This window comes from Mobula birostris, chromosome 3 (genome assembly GCF_030028105.1).
Source record: "Mobula birostris isolate sMobBir1 chromosome 3, sMobBir1.hap1, whole genome shotgun sequence".
Classification (NCBI taxonomy): Eukaryota; Metazoa; Chordata; class Chondrichthyes; order Myliobatiformes; family Myliobatidae; genus Mobula; species Mobula birostris.
The window spans coordinates 226476364-226498419 of record NC_092372.1 but is presented as its reverse complement, the minus strand read 5'-3'; the positions used below and the strand labels follow the sequence as shown (position 1 = coordinate 226498419).

The 22056-nt window shown below is 45.0% G+C and overlaps 1 protein-coding gene across 1 annotated transcript in view; it reads left to right on the top strand.

The window, feature by feature from the left end:
* The window catches only part of cpsf1 (cleavage and polyadenylation specific factor 1), a 134648-nt gene extending 114265 nt beyond the window's left edge, over positions 1–20383 (top strand). Inside the window, exons 31-38 of the mRNA XM_072254262.1 lie at positions 2361–2513; positions 8866–9042; positions 12940–13006; positions 14158–14205; positions 16375–16530; positions 18404–18533; positions 19248–19386; positions 20072–20383. Coding sequence (XP_072110363.1) covers positions 2361–2513; positions 8866–9042; positions 12940–13006; positions 14158–14205; positions 16375–16530; positions 18404–18533; positions 19248–19386; positions 20072–20119 — 918 coding nt within the window. The 3' untranslated portion in view covers positions 20120–20383. The remainder of the gene's footprint in view (positions 1–2360; positions 2514–8865; positions 9043–12939; positions 13007–14157; positions 14206–16374; positions 16531–18403; positions 18534–19247; positions 19387–20071) is intronic.
* The last annotated feature ends 1673 nt before the right edge of the window (positions 20384–22056 follow it).

The following is a 22056-nucleotide window of genomic DNA, read 5'->3' as shown; positions in this document are numbered from 1 at the left end:
CAGGTTCAGGGACAGTTGTTACCCTACAATCCTCATTCTCCTGCCTTCTCCCCATAAATATGATGCCCCGACTAACCAGGAACCTATCAACCTCTGCTCTAAATATACCCAATGACTTGGCCTCCACAGCTGTCTGTGGCAATTAGTTCCACAGATTCACCACCCTCTGGCTAAAGAAATTCCTCCTTGCCTATGTTCTAATTGGAGCAGAGGCTGTATTAGGTAGGTCTACCCTCATTGTGGTCATGAGTCAGACTTAGTTGTAGTTTTAGATTTGTACGGATGGTTTTGGGGATGGGGTAGGGAGTTGTGTGTTAGTTATTTGATTAGACTGTTTCATCACACGAGAGATGATAAACCCGATTCTGATATGGGTCTATTGTGGACTGAGAGTGGGAAGGGACAAGGAGAGGGGAATCATGGCTAGGAAAAGGGGAAGGGAGAGGAGACGGAGCAGGAAGCACCAGAGAGACATTCTGTGATGATCAATAAACCAATTGTTTGCAATCAAATGACCTTACCCGGTGTCTCAGGGTAGGCGTGTCTGCACCTGTGGCACCCCCTGCCCCTGGCACTCCCCGTCTCTGCCACCTGTTCCACACTCCTCCCATGGCACTCCACCCTCGCCTTTCCCAACATCCTTTGCTCCCACCAGATTTACAGACTGGCTTTCTGCTCCACATTGACAAATACAGTACTGATGGGGCAGACTCGATAGGCCAAATGGCCCAATCCTGCTCCTATGTTGGTGTTCGGTCTATCGGTGTTTCTACCTGAACCCGAAATCAAGCTGATAATGTTATAGCTGTATGTGTGCCTAAGACTTTTGCACAGGACTCTGTATACATGTAACTGTTTAGTATGTTTCCTAGTGCTCACAGTATGTATATGCAATTGCTTATTCTGTCCTCTACTGGCTATATTTGTATGATTCTGGAAGCTGCTCTTGGTATTGTATCGTTTGAATAGGGGTTGTCTGTTTGGTTAATTCTTACCTACAAATTTGGAAAGTTTCTTATCTATGGTATAAAAAGAGCTGACCACATTGTATCGCCATCTTTGCTGCCTCTCTCCCTTCCCCTACTAGACCTTTGTCAATGCCCGTTTGAATTCTCTCTGTCCTATTAGCGTTTAATAAAACAATCATGAAGCCACAAGTTTTATGCCTCTTTCCTGACTTCCAAAAGAATATTGGATTAAAAACATCAGAATGCAATATAGGATAGGGTTAAAAACGTCAGAATCCAATATAGGATAGGGTTAAGAACGTCAGAATCCAATATAGGTTAGGTTTTAGGGGCAGGAACTGAGGGGTATTAGCAACCAGACCAGTGATCCCCGTGGTCTAATGTTAGGTTAGAACATGCTGTGGATGAAGGCTGGCGCTGCCCCCACCCCCACCAAGATCCCGGGGGAGGCACGAGGGCCAGTCACCTAGACAGGCAAGTGCGGAGTTCGAGGTCTGGAGTTCGGGGGCCCATCATCGGTGAGAAAAGAATGATTGAGTCCGGAAGTTGTGGCCATGCATGTTCACTAGAGGCCTATCTGTGCCCAGCATATTGAGACAATTACACTGGCTACATTTCATTAGGAGTTTTAGGAGATGTTACTTCACCAAAGACTCGCAAATTTCTACAGATGTACCATGGAGAGCATTCTTACTGGTTACTTCACCATCCGGTATGGAGAGGCCAGAGCACAGGATCAGGAAAAGCTGCAGAATGTTGTAAACTCAGCCAGCTCCATCGTGGGCACAAGCCTCCCCAGCACCCAGGACACCTTCAAAAGGCGATGCCTCAAAGAGGCAGATCCATCATTAAGGAGCCCCATCACCCAGGACTTGCCCTCTTCTCATTGCTACCGTCAATGAAGACCCATACTCAACCTTTTAGGAACAGCTGCCTCTGCCCTGCCATCTGGCCTCTGAATAGACAATGAACCCATGGGGCAATCACACTTTTTGCACTGCTTATTTAATTTTTATCATCCATGTTATTGGTTTTTGCCCTTTTTTGATGTGTTGCAATGTAAAGCTGCCACAAAACAACAAATTTCACGACATATGCCAGTGGTATTAAACCTGATTCTGAATCTGGGTGGGTGGGTGAGTGGGAGGAAAGGGGCTTGTTTCATTCTGTTGTGTTGTTCTGCTGAACATTGTGGGCACACTGTGTTGGTGCAAAATGTGTGGCAACACTTGCGGGCTGCTCCCTGTTGGCTGGTAGGCAAATAACACATTTTACCGCATGTTTCAATGTACATGTGATAAATAAATGAATCTGAATGTGACTCCTTTAGAAAGCTGTGAATGTAAAGTTCAAATCAAAGCACAGACTGTGATAGTTTTCACTTCTCTCCAGATTCTCATCCTCGATGTGATCGAAGTTGTGCCTGAACCTGGTCAGCCCCTGACCAAGAACAAGTTCAAAGTGCTGTACGAGAAGGAGCAGAAAGGCCCGGTGACCGCCCTGTGTAACTGCAATGGGTACCTTGTTTCAGCCATCGGACAGAAGGTAACAGTAGCCCCTGACACCTGCACTGCACTGTCACCACAACCCTCATTCAGTCCCTTGTTAGTGAGCACACCCGCTCTATAGTCTACTCAGCTGTTTGTCCCAAATTATAGCTACTAACTTTTCAGTTTTTCCTCCTGTTTTGTAAACATCTGTGAGGGAGAACAGAGTCACAGGAACATAGGTCTTGGTGATGACCCTGTAGTGTATAATTCCCAGTTCAGCTTCAGGTACGTTCCACTCAAAGTAGAGTTTCTTGTCAGTTGCACAAGTACAGGTACATACAAGACTAATTTGCAGCAGCATCACAGGCACGTAGCATCATAGAACAGTACAGCGCAGAATGGGCCCTTTGGCCCAAAATGTTTTCCTGACCTTTTAACCTACTTTAAGATCAGTTGAACCCTTAGTTACGTACCCCGTAACTGGGTTGCCAAACCAGCAGAAATGAACCACTTAGTTGGAGTCTGGTTTAACAGAAGCTAATAAAGTTTTATTAAAGAAATAAGTAACACAGTACTCTAATCGTAAGGATATAAATGCAACAGATTAGCAATGATAAAACACACATGTACGCAGAACTAGGGTAATAGGAATCAACCAAGCTCTATCGCAGTCTAGGGGTAAAATGATCAGTCTCAAGTGACGCAGAGTTCAGTTCAGCTTAGTACAGTTCGCAGTAATCGCTGTTGTGCAGTTGGAGAGAGAGAGAGAATATGCAAATCTGATTCAGACAGGCCTTTGATGTTCTTCGCAGTTAGCTTTCGGGCGAACCCTTTTAATGTCTTCTGCGGTCACCGACTGTGACCCCTCCGTTCCGGATGCGACCGTTCTTCCGCGGTGAACCCAGCACCCAGGCAAGGGCGGACACATACACCAGGTTCCTACCAATTGTACCCTTTCACCCTGTGCGTCTATGGTCGGTTCCCATGACCAGACCTCTAAACTCCCACCAACTTGTGGGAGCACACCGCTCTTCCAGGGTCTCGTTATCTCGTGATCTCGTGGTGTGTGTCGTGCCTTAGCAAACCTGTTCTTTTTATCCCCTTTCTGGGGTATCGCCTGTCCATCAAACTTCAAACAGTTCAGGTTCAAAGCAACCGGTCTGTCAATACTCGGAACTGTGTCTCTTTTCGTTAATCTCTCTCTTCTCTCTTATTAGCATTTTGAATGTTTCTCCATTGTCTCTCTTATCTCTCTCATCAGCATCAATCTTCTGATAACTTGGTTTGTCGTCACGCCTTCCACATAGGCCTCTATTTTTATTTCATCGCGTGTCTAAGAGTTTCTTAAATCTTCTTAGTGTATCTGCCTCTACCACCACCACTGACCGCAGGTTCGAAACACCCACCGGCTGTGTGTGTGTGTGTGTGTGTGTGTGTGTGTGTGTGTGTGTGTGTGTGTGTTAAATAAATAAATAAATCGATAAATCCCTCTGCTATGCCCCCTTTTACTTGCCTCCAATTGCCTTAACATTATGCCTTTTTCTCCAGTCCTGCTGCCCGGCCTCCTGAGTTCCTCCAGCAATCTGTGTGTATTGCTTGGATTTCCAGCTTCTGCAAATTTTCTCTTGTTTGTGATTGGATTAACATTATGCCTTTTGTATTAGCAATTTCCACTCTGGGGGGAAAGTCTCTGGCTATCCACTCAATCTATGCCTCTTATCATCTTATCAAGTCACCTCTCATCCTCATCTGCTCCAAAGAGAACAGCCCTAGCTCACTCAACCATGTAAGAAATGCTGGTAAATCTCCTCTCTAAAGTGGTTAGCACAATGCTATTACAGTTCGGGGCGTTGGATATCAGAATAAAATTCTGGCACTGTCCATAAGAAGTTTGTAGGTTTTTCCCGTGACCCTGTTGGTTTCCTCTGGTTGCTACGGTTCCCTCCCACGGTACAAAGTGGTACTGGTTAATAAGTTGTCCTGTGATTAGGCCGGGGTTAAATAGGTGGGTTGCTGGGCAGTGCAGCATTTGTAAAGTCCAGTTCCACAGCATACCCTTGAATAAATAATGCTTCCACACCCTTCCTCTAATCAGGCGACCGGAACTGACCACCGCGTTCCACAATACCCTGGGCCTGTACTCGCTGCAGTTTAGAAGAATGATGGGGGTACTTAATTAAAACCTACTTAATACTGAAAGGCCTAAATAAAGTGGATGTGGAGAGGATGTTTCCTATAAAGTTCAAAGTAAACTTTATTAACAAAGTACATATATGTTACTATATACAACCCTGAGATTCATTTTCCTGTGGGCATACTCAACAAATCTATAGAATAGTAACTATAACAGGTTCAGTGAAAGAGCAATCAGAGTGCAGAAGACAACAAACTGCGTATATGCAAATATAAATAAATAGCACTAAAATGAGAACATGAGATAACTAAATAAAAAGTGAAGTCATTGGTTGTGGGAATATCTCAGCGAATGGGAGAGTTTGTGTAGTTTGTTCAAGAGCCTGATGATTGTGGTGTGGTATAATGGGTGAGTTTAGAGCCAGAGGGCACGTCATCAGATGTATATTTAGAAAATAGATAAAGGATTTCTATAGCCAAATAGTAGTGAATTTGTGGGATTCATTGCTATAGGCAATTGTGGAGGCCAAGTCGTTGAGCATATTTAACGCGGAGATTGATAACTTCTTGATTAGTCAGGGTGTCAAAGGTCAATGAGTAAAGGCAGGAAGATAGGATGAAGAGGGATAATAAATCAGTCATGATGAAATGGCGGAGCAGATGATGGGCTGAATGGACTGATCCTGCTTCTATTACTTATGGTCTTATGGTGATGTAAGTAGCATTCACAAGGAAAATAAAAACAGATTAAACCTAAATTATCAGCATTTATGACAAGAAAGGACACAATTAGAACAAGAGAAAAGGCTGGCCTCTCTTCTGCTTTTCTTGGGGATTCCACATTACGCTTGCCTGATGATGTTGATGCTTGTGTCCTGTCCCTCCCTGTCTTCTCTACTGGCTACCAGAGGCGAAATTCCTGGAATTTGTCTTGGTGTATTATTGTCACACGTACTGAGATGCAGTAAAAAGTTGGTCTTGCATAATGTTCATGCAGGTCAGGTCATTACACAGTGCATTGAGGTAGTACAGAGTTAAATAATAACAGAATGCAGAATAAAGTCAAACAGTTGCAGAGAAATAACACAATAAGGTACAAGGTCATAACGAGATGGAATATAAGACCATAAGACAAAGGAGCAGAAGTCGGCCATTCGGCCCATCGAGTCTGCTCTGCCATTTTATCATGAGCTGATCCATTCTTCCATTTAGTCCCAGTCCCCCGCCTTCTCACCATAACCTTTGATGCCCTGGCTACTCATATACCTATCAATCTCTGCCTTAAATATACCCAATGACTTGGCCTCCACTGCTGCCCGTGACAACAAATTCCATAGATTCATCACCCTCTGACTAAAAAAATTTCTTCGCATTTCTGTTCTGAATGAGCACCCTTCAATCCTTAAGCCATGCCTTTTCGTACTAGACTCCCCCATCATGGGAAACCACTTTGCCACATCCACTCTGTCCATGCCTTTCAACATTTGAAATGTTTCTATGAGGTCTCCCCTCATTCTTCTAAACTCCAAGGAACACAGTCCAAGAGCGGACAAACGTTCCTCATATGTTAACCCTCTCATTCCCGGAATCATTCTAGTGAATCTTCTCTGTACCCTCTCCAACGTCAGCACATCCTTTCTTAAATAAGGAGACCAAAACTGCCCACAGTACTCCAAGTGAGGTCTCATCAGCGCCTTATAGAGTCTCAACATCACATCCCTGCTCCTATACTCTATTCCTCTTGAAATGAATGCCAAAATTGCACTCGCCGCCTTCACCACCGACTCAGCCTGGAGGTTAACCTTAAGGGTATCCTGTACAAGGACTCACAAGTCCTGTTGCATCTGACAACTTTGAATTCTTTCCCCATTTAAATAATAGTCTGCCCATTTATTTCTTCTGCATAACCGTACACTTTCCAACATTGTATTTCATTTGCCACTTCTTTGCCCATTCTTCCAATCTGTCCAAATCTCTCTGCAGACTCTGTTTTCTCAGCACTACCGGCCCCTCCACCTATCTTCATATCGTCAGCAAACTTAGCCACAAAGCCATCTATTCCATAATCCAAATCGTTGATGTACAATGTAAAAAGAAGCAGCCCCAACACTGATCCCTGCGGAACGCCACTGGTAACCAGCAGCCAACCAGAATAAGATCCCTTTATTCCCACTCTCTGTTTCCTGCCCATCAGCCAACGCTCTAACCACGCATGTAACTTTCCCATAATTCCATGGGCTCTTGTTAAGTAGCCTCGTGTGTGGCACTTTGTCAAGGGCCTTCTGAAAATCCAAATATACAACATCCACTGCATCTCCCTTGTCTAGCCTACTTGTAATTCCCTCAAAAAATTGTAATAGGTTTGTCAGGCAGGATTTTCCTTTAAGGAATCCATGCTGAGTTCTGCCTATTTTGTCATATGCCTCCAGGGACTCTGTAACATCATCCTTGACAATCGACTCCCAACAACTTCCCAACCACCGATGTCAAGCTAACAGGTCTATAATTTCCTTTTTGCTTCCTTGCCCCCTTCTTAAATAGAGGAATGACATTTGCAATCTTCCAGTCCTCCGGAACCATGCCAGAATCTATCGACTTTTGAAAGATCATCGCTAATGCCTCCGCAATCTCCACAGCTACTTCCTTCAGAACACGAGGGTGCATTCCATCTGGTCCGGGAGATTTATCTACCTTTAGCCTATTCAGCTTCCTGAGTACTTTCTCTGTCGTAATTGTGACTGCGCACACTTCTCTTCCCTGCCACCCTTGAGTGTCCGGTATACTGCTGATGTCTTCCTCAGTGAAGACTGATGCAAAATACTCGTTCAGTTCCTCCGCCATCTCCTTATCTCCCATTACAATTTCTCCAGCATCATTTTCTATCGGTCCTATATCTACTCTCACCTGTCTTTTACTCTTTATATACTTGAAAATCTTTTAGTATCCTCTTTGATATTATTTGCTCGCTTCCTTTCATAGTTAATCTTTTCTCTCTTAATGACCTTCTTAGTTTCCTTTTGTAAGCTTTTAAAAACTTCCCACTAATTTTTGCTTCCTGGTATGCAAAAATTAGTGTGTCCACTCTGTCTTCCCACTAATTTTTGCTTCCTGGTATGCCCTCTCTTTTGCTTTAATTCTGGCTTTGACTTCTCTTGTCAACCACGGTTGCATCCTTTTCCCATTCGAAAATTTCTCCTTTTTTGGAATATACCTGTCTTGCACCTTCCTCACCTCTCGCGTTATGAAGTGAAGAGTGCAATGATTATTTGATGTCTTTTTGCTTGGGTGGTTGGTTCGGGTTGTATCACTTTGTTTCCCTGTCATTCTAACACTTGAAGTTGGTTACTTTTAAGCAGAAATGAGGGAGAGGGAGAAGTGGAGAGTCCGTCATCGTGCCCAACGTCAGCCCCCTAGGCCTGAGTCGACGTAGCAGTAGTAGTTCAAGCAGTGGTCCCCAACCACAAAATGACCCGCAAAGCATGCGCTACCGGGCCACGAGGAAACGATATGATTTGGTGATAGGAAACGATATGAGTCAGCTGCACCCTCATTCTCTGTCATGCACTGTTGAACTTGAAATAACCTACCAAGTCATACCAAATAACATATAAAACCTAAAATAACACTAACATATAGTAAAAGCAGGAATGATATGATAAATATACAGCCTATATAAAGTAGAAATAATGTATGTAACAGAATCAGGAACATTAAGCCAAAACCGATTTGTAGAAAAAAAAATCGGCACCTACACGTATGCGCGCACAGGTGCCCATGCAAGGCTTCAGTGTCATGGTAGTCTTTCTCGGGGTAAACACAAGTGTCCCATATTTGACTGCTACTTTTGTCCCTTATTTGGGAGTGAGAAAGTTGGCAACCCTACTTGAACCCCACCCCCCCGTTGGCAAGAATATTGTCAATATTAAACCGGAGCTCCAATCCCACTGACCCGGTTCCCCGACTCCTTACAAAAATCTCACACAAGACACCAACCTCAATCCTGCAATTTGCCAATCTGATCCCATTCTTGATCAGCAATACAAAAAAAAATGGGCATTTTGATATGCCCCTCAGTCACAGAGCGCTGGAGCGTAAATACAGACCTTTCGGCCCATCTAGTCCATACCCAATTCTCCCCATGACACTACCATTTACAGCTGAAGCTGGAAAGTGTTATGCTACTGTTCCACCCTCTGGTTCTAGATTCCCCTAGTCCAGCAAAAAGATTCTGATGTTCTGTCCCCTCTCTCTCTTCCATTATCCCTGTGGTACAGATTTTCCTATGGAGCCTGAAGGATAACGATTTGACAGGGATGGCCTTCATTGACACCCAGCTCTACATTCACCAAATGATCAGCGTCAAGAACTTCATCTTGGCCGCAGACATCATGAAGAGTGTCTCCATCCTTCGCTACCAGGAGGAGAGTAAAACGCTGTCACTTGTTAGCAGGGTAGGTCACCAGTGGGTTAGTGGGATGAACGTGGACATTTTGCCACTCACTGCTGGGAGTTTAAACCAGTACAGCCATTCCTCAATTTGCAAAAGGGATGCATTCCTGAGAAATAAGATTATGTGACCCTAGGACTTTTCTCTTTAGTGTGAAGGAGGACAACTGGTAACTTGATAGAGATATAAAAGATGATAAGGGGTATTGCTAGAGTGGACAACCAGAAACTTGTTCTCAGGTAGAAATGGCTAATACAAGGGGTTGTAACTTTAAAGAAAGTTAGAGATGTCAGAGATATGTTTTTACACAGAGAGTGGTGGGTGTGTGGAATGGGTGAGATGAGTAGTATTATGGCTAATACAAGAGGGCATAACTTCAAGGTGTTGGGAAATCAGTGACAGTTTTTTACACACGGAGTGAAGTGTGTGTACAACGTGCTTCCAGGTGTATTGTAGAGGTAGATACATTAGGGACATTAAAGAGACTCTTAGACAGGCACGTGGATGAAAGGAAAATGGAGAAAAGAAGAGTTAGATTGATCTTAGAGTAGGTTAAAGAGTCAGCACAAAATCATGGGCCAAAGATCCTGTGTAGCCTATGTTCCTTTTGTATGAAATGAAAGGTGCTAATTTTGATACTGTGTATTCCCTGTGGACAAGGAGCACGGGTATATCTGTGGTGAAAATAGCTTTGTAAATCACATGACAGGAAAGATGTGGAGGCTTTGGAGAGGGTACAAAAGAGGTTCATTAAGACGTTGCCTGAATTAGAGAGCATTAGCTATAAGGAGAGGTGGACAAACATCAATAGTTTTCTCTGGAGCAGCAGAGGTTAGGGGGAGAGGGTATGTGATAGAAGTTTAAGTTAGAAAAATCTTAGGTAGCTGCTTTCTTCTCCCCGGGGTTTAACTGTCCAATACCAGAGGATATGCTCTCAAGGTGAGGGGAAGTCACATGTCTCGGCTGTGTACAACTTTGGTTAGGTCCCGTTTAGGGTATTGTGGGCTGTTCTGGTCTCCCCATTAAAGGAAAGATATTGAGGCTTTGGAGAGGATGTAGCGCAGGTTAGCAGGATACCACCTGTATTAGGGAGCATGTATAATAAGGATAGGTTGCACAAACTTGTGTTGTTTAAGGCCTATGTTTAAGTTGAGAGGGGAAAGATTTACAGGACAGCTGAGGGGCAAGTTTTTCACGCAGAGGGTAGTCACTGGGAGGAACAAGCAGTCAGAGGAAGTGATAGGGGCCGGTACAATTAGTGTTTTAAGAAGAAAATATTTGTACAGGTAGATGAATGGGAAAAATTTAGATGTGGGCCAAATGCAGAGTAACGGCACTACCTTAGATGGGAACTCAAGAAGTTCTGCAGATGCTTGAAGTGTTGAGCAACACACACAAAATGCTGGAGAAACTCAGCAAGTCGGGCAGCGTCTATGAAGGGGAATAAATAGTTGAAGTTTCAGGCCATGGTCTGTCATCAGGACTGAAAAGGAAGGGAGCAGAAGCCTGAATAAGAAGGTGGGTGGGAGGGGAAGGAGTGTAAGCTGGCTTCTGATAGATGAGACCAGATGGGTGAGTGGTCAGCAAGGATGGGTTGGGCCAAAGACCCTGCTTCCATACATTCTTGAGCAAGACAGTTCACCTTCGGATGGGAAGAGTGGGGAAGCTGTTTAAAAATTTCTACTTTTGACCACTCATTCTCAGTTGCTCCATCTCACTGAAGAGCTGAGGGGAGAGTGGTTTCATTCAGGTGATGGTGGGTCGCATCTAATGAGAGCTTGGGTGCCATGTTGGACTAGAAGCTGTTGTTTTCATCCAAGTCAGAAAAGAGGCACAAAATCTGTTGCTTCATGATTATTTTATTAAGCATTAATAGAATAAGGACAAGTTGTAAACGGACAGTGATAGACATCTACTAATTTAAGAGAGGCTGAGTCAAACGAGCTAAGATCTAAGGTGGCGATTCCTTGTGATCAGCTTTTTATACCCATGGATAAGGGAAATTTCATTCAGATTTGTAGATAAGAATCAGCCAATGAGAAAGCTCTTCTTCGAAAAATGTAGCACCAAATGAAGCTTCCAGATTCATGCCAGTATAACCACTAAAGGACACGCTGAACAAATGCATATACAGTTGAAGTCAGAGGTTTACATACACTTAGATTGAAGTCATTAAAACTCATTGTTTAACCACTCCACAGATTTCATATTAGCAAACCAGTTTTGGCAAGATGTTGAGGACATCTACTTTGTGCATGACACGAGAATTTTTCCAACAGTTGTTTACAGACAGATTATTTCACTTTTAATTGACTATATCACAATTCTAGTGGGTCAGAAGTTTATAAACAATACCAAAAGAAATCAGCCAAGACCTCAGGAAAAAAATTTGTGGACCTCCACAAGTCTGGTTCATCCTTGGGAGCAATTTCTGAACGCCTGAAGGTATCATGTTCATCTGTACAAACAAGTATAAACACCATGGGACTACGCAGCCATCATACCACTCAGGAAGGAGACGCATTCTGTCTCCTAGAGATGAACGTACTTTGAGGCGAAAAGTGCAAATCAATCCCAGAACAACAGCAAAGGACCTTGTGAAGATGCTGGAGGAAACAGGTAGACAAGTATCTATATCCACAGTAAAACGAGTCCTATATCGACATAACCTGGAAGGCTACTGAGCAAGGAAGAAGCCACTGCTCCAAAACCACCATAAAAAAAGCCAGACTACAGTTTGCAAATGCACATGGGGACAAAGATCTTACTTTTTGGAGAAATGTCCTCTGGTCTGATGAAACAAAAACTGAACTGTTTGGCCATAATGACCATCATTATGTTTGGAGGAAAAAGGGTGAGGCTTGCAAGCCGAAGAACACCATCCCAACCGTGAAGCATGGGGGTGGCAGCATCATGTTGTGGGGGTGCTTTGCTGCAGGAGGGACTGGTGCACTTCACAAAATAGATGGCATCATGAGGAAGGAAAATTATGTGGATATATTGAAGCAACATCTCAAGACAGCAGCCAGGAAGTTAAAGCTTGGTCGCAAATGGGACTTCCAAATGGACAATGACCCCAATTATACCTCCAGAGTTGAGGCAAAATTGCTTAAGGACAACAAAGTCAAGGTATTGGAGTGGCCATCACAAAGCCCTGACCTCAATCCGATAGAAAATTTGTGGGCAGAACTGAAAAAACTTGTGCGAGCAAGGAGACCTACAAACCTGACTCAGTTACACCAGTTCTGTCTGGAGGAATGGAACAAAATTCCAGCAACTTACTGTGAGAAGCTTGTGGAAGGCCATCCAAAACGTTTGACCCAAGTTAAACAACTTAAAGGCAATGATACCAAATACTAACAAAGTGTATGTAAACTTCTGACCCACTGGGAAAGTGATGAAAGAAATAAAAGCTGAAATAAATCATTCTCTCTACTATTATTCTGACATTTCACAGTCTTAAAATAAAGTAGTGATCCTAACTGACCTAAAACAGGGAATGTTTTCTAGGATTAAATGTCAGGAATTGTGAAAAACTGAGTTTAAATGTATTTGGCTAAGGTGTATGTAAACTTCTGACTTCAACTGTACATACTGTGACTACGAGGAAGCATACTAGGCATTAACTTGTATGTAAGTAATTATATAAAATACAAACAATTAATTGTTAAACTCCAAAGGGAATAACAATTAAACAGTCTAATCTACGAAATAAACAGTCATATCCAACAGAGATAATAGGGCCAGCATCAAAACAGTGTGCACAGTGACCATTTTCTGTTTGTGCATGAGCAGTGGTTGGGAATTGTACCCCAGGGAAAGAAAGGGAAGGAAACTGGTATGGGAAATTCAGGAGCAATGTTTTACCAAAGCTCACCTCCGGCATTCATGTGTCCCTCAGGATCCGAAGCTTCTGGAAGTTTACAGCATCGAATTCATGGTGGACAACTCTCAGCTGGGATTCCTCGGTGAGTTACGATTCCGACTGTCGAAAGGTCTGCCAGTTGTAGTGCCCCTATGCACACTGTACTGTACCTGTGCAAAACTGGGTAGGACTGCGATGTTTAATAAGACCATAAGACATAGGAGCAGGATTTGGCCATTCAGCCCATCGAGTCTGCTCTGTAATTCGATCATGGCTGATTTGTTTTTCCCCTCAACCCCATTCTCCTGCCTTCTCCCCATAACTTTTCGAGTTCAGTTTACTGTCATTCAGCCGTACACATGTATACCACCAAATGAAGCAATGTTCCTCCAGACCAAGGTGCACAACACAGTACATACAACTCACACACATAACACAAAGTAATATTACTACTAGTAAATTAACAAGTAATAGGGGGCATTTACAACACAAGTTTAAAAATTAAACAGTATAAAGCTGCTGCCGCTTCATGCATGGTGAGACCTGGATGGTGACAAGGAGTTCAGTAGCCTTGCAGCATGGGGGAAGAAGCTGTTTCCCACCCTAACAGTTCTTGTCCTAATGTTTTGATGCCTCCAGCCTGATGGTAGACGGTCAAAGAGATTGTTGGGCAGATGGGAGAGATCCTCGAAAATGTTACCCTCTGTATGCAACACTCCTGATAAGTAGTTTATGCCTTATTTTCTGTATCTTGCCAGTCAGTTCCCTTCTTGCTAACATGCGTGAGGGGAAAAGTGTACCCGGGTTTTTGAATCTCAGGCTGTTGTTGGACAAGATAGTGGAGGCACAATGGGTCAAATAGCCTAATTCTGCTCCTATATATTATGGAGTAAGATACGAGATCTCAGTTATAGAGTCAGTTTTAAGGTTCAAAGTAAATTTATTTAGCAAAGTACATGTATGTTACCATATACTACCTTGAGATTCATTTTGCAGGCTTTTGCAGGAAAATAAAGAAATACTATAGAATTTATGAAAAACTAAATAACGAGAACTGTCAAACAACCAATGCGCATAAGAAGATGAATCATACAAATGATTTTTAAAATGTGTATATACAATACTGAGTTGCAGAGTTGTACTGTTCATCGTTTTCATGCCATTCTTTTTGCCCGTCTACGCTGAGTTCTCTTTGGTTCTTTCTGTAAGCACACTGGGGAGCTGATTCCTGGTTTTCTTTCCTTTTGATTTCAGTGTCTGACCGTGAGAAGAATCTGCTAGTGTACATGTACCAGCCTGAGGGTAAGGAGCCTCTGTCACAACCTCGTGTTCCCCCGGTATGATTGCTACTGTGTCCCAGTTAACTCCCCAGCACAGTTTGAGGAATGAATCCAGAAAGCAAAGATGCAAAAATTAGCTTTCTTCGACACGTGTGTTAGTTGTCTGTTGTATCCAACAATGACAGGAGACTTGTGTTTAGAGTTTTTTAAAGTGGAAAAACCATTGCACTCTGGCACTTCCACTCTCTCAATCTCAGTACAACAAGTCATCACAACTGGGGTATTCCTTGGTTGCAGTGGATGGCCATGACTTCGTGTGAATTTTCATGCCCTTTGTTCTGCAAAGAGCATTGCAGGGCTGCCGCCTTGGCTGTTGGATTTCACAATAGATCTCGTCCATCTGGAATGCTGGAGCTGACTTCACGTGCTAGGACAGATGTGTCCCTGTCTCACTGGGGTACGAAGCCTGCCGGTTTAGCCACTTGTTGAAGCAGTGTGGCTGCTATGGCATGCACTCAGCTCCTTTGGGCCACAGGTGAGACTGAGTGTCTGGCGTGGCCCCGAGGGTGAGTGAGCTGCCCCGGACTGGACACGACAAGCCCCTTCACCAGAGGTGCCACCCCTCCCTGGACACCCCATGCACCCCTTGTCACGTGTACATTGAAAGATAAAGTAAAATGCATTCTTTTTCAATCAGTGACTAATACAGTCTGAGGATATGCTGGTGACAGCCCGCAACTCACTAACCCTAATCAGTACGTCTTTGGAATATGGAAAAAAGCGAGAGATCCGAGACGAAACCTACATAGTCATGGATAAAATGTACAAACTCTTTCAAACAGTGGCTGGAATTGAACCTAGAAAGCTGGCATTGTAAAGCATTGTGCTAGTCCCTGCACTATTGTGTCAAAGTCAAAGTGTGTATACATTATACAACCTTGAGATTTGTCTCCTTACAGGCAGACACAAAACAAAGAAACTATAGAAGTCACAGAAAAATTCACACCACAAAGAGCCACATACATCCAATGTGTGAAAAAAGAACAAATCATTCAAACAATAAAATGTAAACAACACAGATATGAACTGCAGAGTCTCTAAAAGTGAGTCCACAGTCACAGGATCGGTTCAGTGCTGAGACGAGTGTCGATGGCTGCAGGTCACAGTCACAGGATCGGTTCAGTGCTGAGACAAATGTCGATGTCTGCAGGTCGCAGTCACAGATAGTTCAGTGCTGAGACGAGTGTCGATGGCTGCAGGTCACAGTCACAGGATCGGTTCAGTGCTGAGACGAGTGTTGGTGGCTGCAGGTCACAGTCACAGAAACAGTTCAGTACTGAGACGAGTGTCGGTGGCTGCAGGTCACAGTCACAGAGACAGTTCAGTGCTGAGACGAGTGTCGATGGCTGCAGGTCACCCAAAGTCTATATCCAAGATCAATCTAACCCAGGTGTTCCCAACCTGGGTTCCATGGACCCCGCGCTTAATGATATTGGTCCATGGCATGAGAAAGGTTAGAACCCTGATCTAACCTCTCCCTCCCACATGGCCCTTCATTATTGTTTTCATCCACGTACCTGTCTCTTAACTGTTCCTGATGTATTTGCCTCTCCCACCATCCCTGGCAGTGGCTTCCATATACCCATCACTCTGTATTTAAAAAAAAAACTACCTCTGACATCCCCACTTATCTTTCCTTCAATTGACTTATACCACCCTAGGAGAAAATTCACTCATTGTCCACTCTATCTGTGCATCTTATCTTGTACTCCTCTATCGTCACCTATCTTCCTTCACTCCAAAGAAAAAAGCTCTAGGTCATTCAACCTATCCTCATCAGACATGCTGTCTAATCCAGACAGCACCCTGGTAAATCTCCTCTGCACCCTCTTTAAGGCTTTCACATCCTTCCTGTAATGAGTCGACCTGATTTGAACACAGTACTCCCAGTGTTGTCTCACCAGAGCTTTGCAGAGATGCAACATTACCTCACTGCTCTTGAACTCAATCACAGCACTGATGAATGCCAACACAGCTTTTGCCATCTTTTGTGGTAACTTTGAAGGATCTTTGAGCATATTATTCAGTGTATTGGGCATCACCACTGTCCAGTGACTGACAGGAGTAGATGGCTTTAATCAGAAAGTCACCTGAGCAGACGTTCAGAGGAGCTCTGGGTTTTCTTTTCCAGCGAGAGAGAGTTACGGAGGGACACGGCTACTGCGGAGAGCTGACTTCAATGTGGGCGCTCATGTGAATGCCTTCTGGCGAACGCCTTGCCGTGGCATCATGGACGGCTCCAATAAGAAAAACCTGGCCTGGGAGAACAAGCACATCACCTGGTTTGGTAACTATCGGGTTTCCGGTTCATTACATTGTCAGTGATGCCGTCAGGTCCTGTTTGTCCCGACATCATACAGTAGAGAAAACAGGCCCTTTGGCCCAACTCAACTCGTCCATGCTGACCAACACACTTACCTGAGCTGGTCTCATTCACCTGCGTTTGGCCCAAATCCCTCTTAATCTTTCAAGAGATTCCCCTCCCTTTTCTTCCCTTTCTCCCATCGTCCACTCTCCTCTCCTTTCAGATTCCTTCTTCACCAGTCCTTTGCCTTTGCCACCTATCACCTCCCAGCTTCTTACTTCATCCCCCCTCCCCCGTGCACATGGCTTCACCTATCACCACCTAGCTTGTTCTCCTTCCCCTCTCCCACCTTCTTACTCTAGCACCTCTAGCACTTACCCCCTTGCCCTCCGGGACTGATGAGGGGTTTCGTCTCAATACATCGACTGTTTATTCATTTCCATAGATGCTACCTGACCCACTGAGTTCCTTCAGTATTTCATGTGTTTTGCTCTGGATTTCCAGCATCTGCAGGATCTCTTGTGTCTATCATTAAACCTGTCCAAGCATCTTTTCAATGTTGTAATTGTACCTGCCTCTACAGCCTCTGGCAGCTTGTTCCACATACCCACCACCCTCTGTGGAACAGCTGCCCCTCATCTTCCTAGTAAATCTCTCCCTTCGGATTTCAAACCTATGCCTTCCAGTTTTACTCTGCACTACCCTGTGGAAAAGGCTGTGACCACCCATCTTATCACCTGGTAAACCTCTGTAAGGTCACCGTTCAGCCACCTGCACTCTGGGTCGGGGTGGGGGGAGCCTCAGCCTCTCGTAACTCAAACACTGCCGTCCCAGCAACATCCTGAGATGCTGCACGGTAACAGACCCTCCTGGCCCAGTGAGCCCTACCGCATAATTACACGTATGTGGTCAGTACGGGAGAAAACTAGAGCACCCGGTGAAAACTTGTGCGAAGTACAGTGGTGGGAATTAAACCCGAGTCATTGGTGCAGTGGTAACATCATGGTGAACGCTAGGCTAGTGTGCTGCCTCGTTTGCCCCCTTTCCAGTTTCACAACATCCTTCCTACAGCAGGGCGACCAGAACTGTACGCAATACTCCAGACATACAACTCAACATCCTGACCAGCGTGCCAGACACCTCCACTACCCCCTCTCCCTGTGTCATCATCCTGAAGGAGCTGTGTACCTTTTCCCACTGGTCTCGCTATTCTCCAATTCTCCCCAGGCCATCTATCACTCAGTCTATCTCTGTCCAGCCCAATGAGACGCACTGTCCAGCAATCACCTCCTTAACCCTAACCTAATCACAGGACAATTTCCAATGACCGATTAGCCTACTACCCAGTATGGGAGGATACTGGAGCACCCAGAGGAAACCCACATGTTCACGGGAGAACATCCAGGGTGTTGCACATGGCGTTCTGCAGGGCTCGGCAATCATGGTGCAGCATCCTGGAGGGCAGAATGAGACCGTTACACCACGGTGGGCCAGGGCAGCAGACCACATGCGGACGACGAGACGGGCAGAATGAGACCGTTACACCGCGGTGGGCCAGGGCCAGTCTCCAGGGCAGCGTTGGAAATGAACCCTGAAGTCTGACGACCCGAGCTGTGATAGTGTCACCCTCCTGTGGCACCCCATGGTAAACTCTCTGCTGTAGTGTTCTCCAACCACGCCACCGACTGTAGCCTGTAATACTGATCGTAAATATAAACGATGAACCACAGAGGACCCAGCGCTGATCCCAACACACCTCTGGCAGCAGGTCTCTAATCTAGCAAACGACTCTCCACCATCACCGTCTTGTGTCCAACTGTGGAGCCAGTTTCGTATGTTTGGCTTTGTTTTCTAGCTACGCTGGATGGTGGGATTGGGTTCCTGCTACCCATGCAGGAGAAGACATACAGGCGGCTTCTGATGTTACAGAATGCGCTGATCACGATGATCCCACACCACGCCGGCCTCAACCCCAAGGCTTTCAGGTAAGCAAAACTTTCTCTGTCAACCAGTTGTCACCATCTCTGTCTTTCAGTAGCTGCTCTTTCAAACTGATGTAAAACAACTCACTGTGTCTCGTGTACACCTGTCGATTGGCCCCAGACCATCATGTCACAGGGAGGAACAGACTGTTTCTTTTCCATAGGAACAAACCCAATTTGTTGGTAGTGGTTAAAGGTAAAGTTCTGAAGTTGATTAGTTTAAAAGCGGTGAATATTGTGGTGCCTTCTGGTGAATCTCAGCGGGGAGAAGGCAGGGAATTGGGTTGACAGGCATAATAAATCAGCCATGATGGAATGGCGGAGCAGACTAATGGGCCAAATGTCTAGATTCTGCTCTTGTATCTTATGATTTTATAAGACAGGAGATTAAGGTTAAAAAGGATAATAAATCAGACATAATGGAAGAACAGAGCAGACTCGATGGACCAAAGGGCCTAATTCTGCTCCTGTGTGCTGTGGTCTTTATGGAAATGTGACCAGTTTTGTCAGTGCCTTTCAGGGGAGTGGGAAGCCTGCCTTATTTCATACCTGTGTAGTCCAGATCACTACTTGCCCTTGAGAAGCTGCCATTTTGAACTGCTACAGTCAGTTGGGGGGGTGGGGGGTGCTGTGGGTCACTGGACGTCTGCATGCTGTCTGCTGCCTTGGCCCACCGCGGTGTAACGGTCCCATTCTGCCTGCTTCGTGCCCCCACAGGATGCTGCACTGTGATCGCCGTGCCCTGCAGAACGCCGTGCGCAACATCCTGGATGGTGACCTGCTCAACAAGTTTCTCTACCTGAGCACCATGGAGCGCAGCGAGCTGGCCAAGAAAATTGGCACCACGCCAGATATGGTGAGAGCGTGACACGTTAACGGGCACAACTAATACGTACAGCGCCTCGGACGTCAGTGCACACGGGGTTATCGGTGTCTCAGAGTATCTCAGGGCGCGCAGGTTTAACGGTGTCTCGGGTTTACAGGCCTCCGCGGGGGAGTGTGGCCACGTGCGGGGTTAACAGGCTCCCAGGAAGTGTGGTACTCGGGTCGTCAATGGGAAACCCTGCTGAAGGTGATGCAAGCAGGGCAGGTGGGGTCCCGAGACCATCAATTCAATCTCCAGCCTTTCCACCACGTCTGGATTCTAAGGATTAGTTTCAGTTGTCACATGTACATTCAGTGAAGTACATTGTTTGTGTCAATGAAGTGTCGCCATACTTCTGGTGCCAACTCACTGACCCTAACCCGTGTGTCTTTGGAATGTGGGTGGAGACTGGGACACATGCAGTCACGGAGAGAACATACAAACTCCTTACAGACAGTGGTGGGAATGGAACAACAATCAGTGATCACTGCGGCTGTAAAGTGATTGCGCCGCCGCCCCCTCTCCCTCCCCTTCCCCCGGGCTGATTCTAATGTTTGGCTTAACCTGAGTACGGTCAACTTGTCTGACTGGCGATTAAAAAGGGGTTCTGTTCACCTTTCCTACCTATGAGCATCTGGATGCTGCTGTTACATTTACCCCACCCCTCTTCTTTCAGATCTTGGAAGACGTGTTGGAGATTGATCGGGTTACTGCCCACTTCTGATGGAAACGAGGCAGAAACACAAGGAATGCTGTGATCACATTCATCTTTGCAACGGTGTGTGCGCTTTCTAAAGTTCACCACCTGGACACGGGTGTTGCATAAAGGTTCCCCCTTTGTGACTGAGTCACAAGCCGCAGAGGACCTGGAGATGGATTTTAGGACTTGGTTTGTTTATATGAGTTAGCCTGAACGTATTGTGTGTCTTTTTCATGTTTAAAAGCTTTTGTAAAACAGATGGGGAAAAAAAAGTTATTTTTTAATCTGGCCCACATTCATCATTATTTCCTCTTCAGTTTCAAGGAAGTACAGTGGATTCCAGTTAATTGGGACCAGTACATTTTGGCCCAGTTAGCCAGTTTCATGGAAGTAGCTAAAAAGGTATTAAAAGGAACAAACTCAATAGCAGATTATGCACTTAAATGAAATACAGAACTAATTAGAACACTACCAATACTGCTGCAGTACTATGAAACTCTATTAGTTCCTGATGGTTAGCGACAGAGAAATTCATCCAGTGTATGCTGCTGTGTTCTTTTGATTTTGCTGAATTTGTATATTTACAGTCAGACAACTAATTTGGACTGCCTTCATACATTGCTGTTGACGATTACATCCTCCAAATCTTCATTTTCAAGATGATTGTTGATACCTTCAAGTTCTTGGTAGTTCCTAACTTGTTGAAATAGTGAAATTGTTTCATCTTCACTCCTGGCTGTTTCTGGCATCTCCAAGCCTGAATGCTTGAAACCTCAGTGACAGAAATCAGTATTTAAAAACTCGTCGCTCTAAGCACAGTGTAACGTTTAATAACCACCCAAGTTCACATACTGAAAGTGTCAATTGCCCCCTGTCTATGCAGAGTGTAAATAGCAGCGTGTCCCAAATAAGCAAAGGGAATCCTGGTTATTTTCTCGATTAGTATAAGAGTTGTCCCAAATAAGCAGCTCCCCCGATTAACCGATGGCCCAGTGAACCGGAATGCATTGTACATTGCATAGCAGCTACTACTTCCCATGTGTGGCAGAAGCAACGGTCAGAGTCTGGAGGTTCATTTCCAGCGTTAGGACTGTATTTTGCCTCTGCCTTTGTATTTTCTGGAACATTAAACACACGTAACAGGAAAAGCACAGCTCCTGTGACGCATGGGCATAGATGGAGTGGACAGCCAGAGACTTTCTCCCAGGCTGTAAATGGCTAATACGAGAGGTGCCTAAGGTATTCAAAATTATGAGGGGTACAGATGGGGTAAATGCAAGCAGGTTTTTTCCACTGAGGTTGGGTGAGACTAGAACTCGAGGTCAAGGGTTAAGGGTAAAAGGTGAAATATTTAGAGAAACATGAGGAGCTTCTTCACTCAGTGGGTAGCGCAAGTTTGGATAATTACAGAGATGGGAGGGGCTATAGTCCGGGTGCATGTCGCTGGGACTCGGCAGATTAATCGTCTGGCATGGACTAGATGGGCTGAAGGGCCTGTTTCTTGGCTATGTTGTTCTAACATTTTAAGGTGACTTGAGGAAATTATGGGGGTGGGGGGGGTAAGATTTCTGAGGTTTTTTTTTAAAACAAGTCTGCTTGGCTTTGCAAAGTGTTTGGACTGAAGCCTTTCATAGTTCCCGGTCTCTATACAGTGAAAAGAGCAGGCACACACACAAGTGGACGAGATAGCCCCACAACTACCATAAAAGGTCCATTCCGCAAAAAGCAGGATTTCCCAGAGACCAACCATTTAAATTCCTGTCCCCATCCCCTTTCCCATTCCCACATGTCGGTCCATGGCCTCCTCTTCTGCCATGGTGAGGCCCCTCTCAGGTTTGAAGAGTAACACCTCATGTTCTGTGTAGGTAGCCTCCAATCTGACGGCATAAACATTCATCATCTTCAATTCTCCACTCTGGCCTCTTATCTCTTCTCCTTCACTTTCTCCCATCAGATTCCTC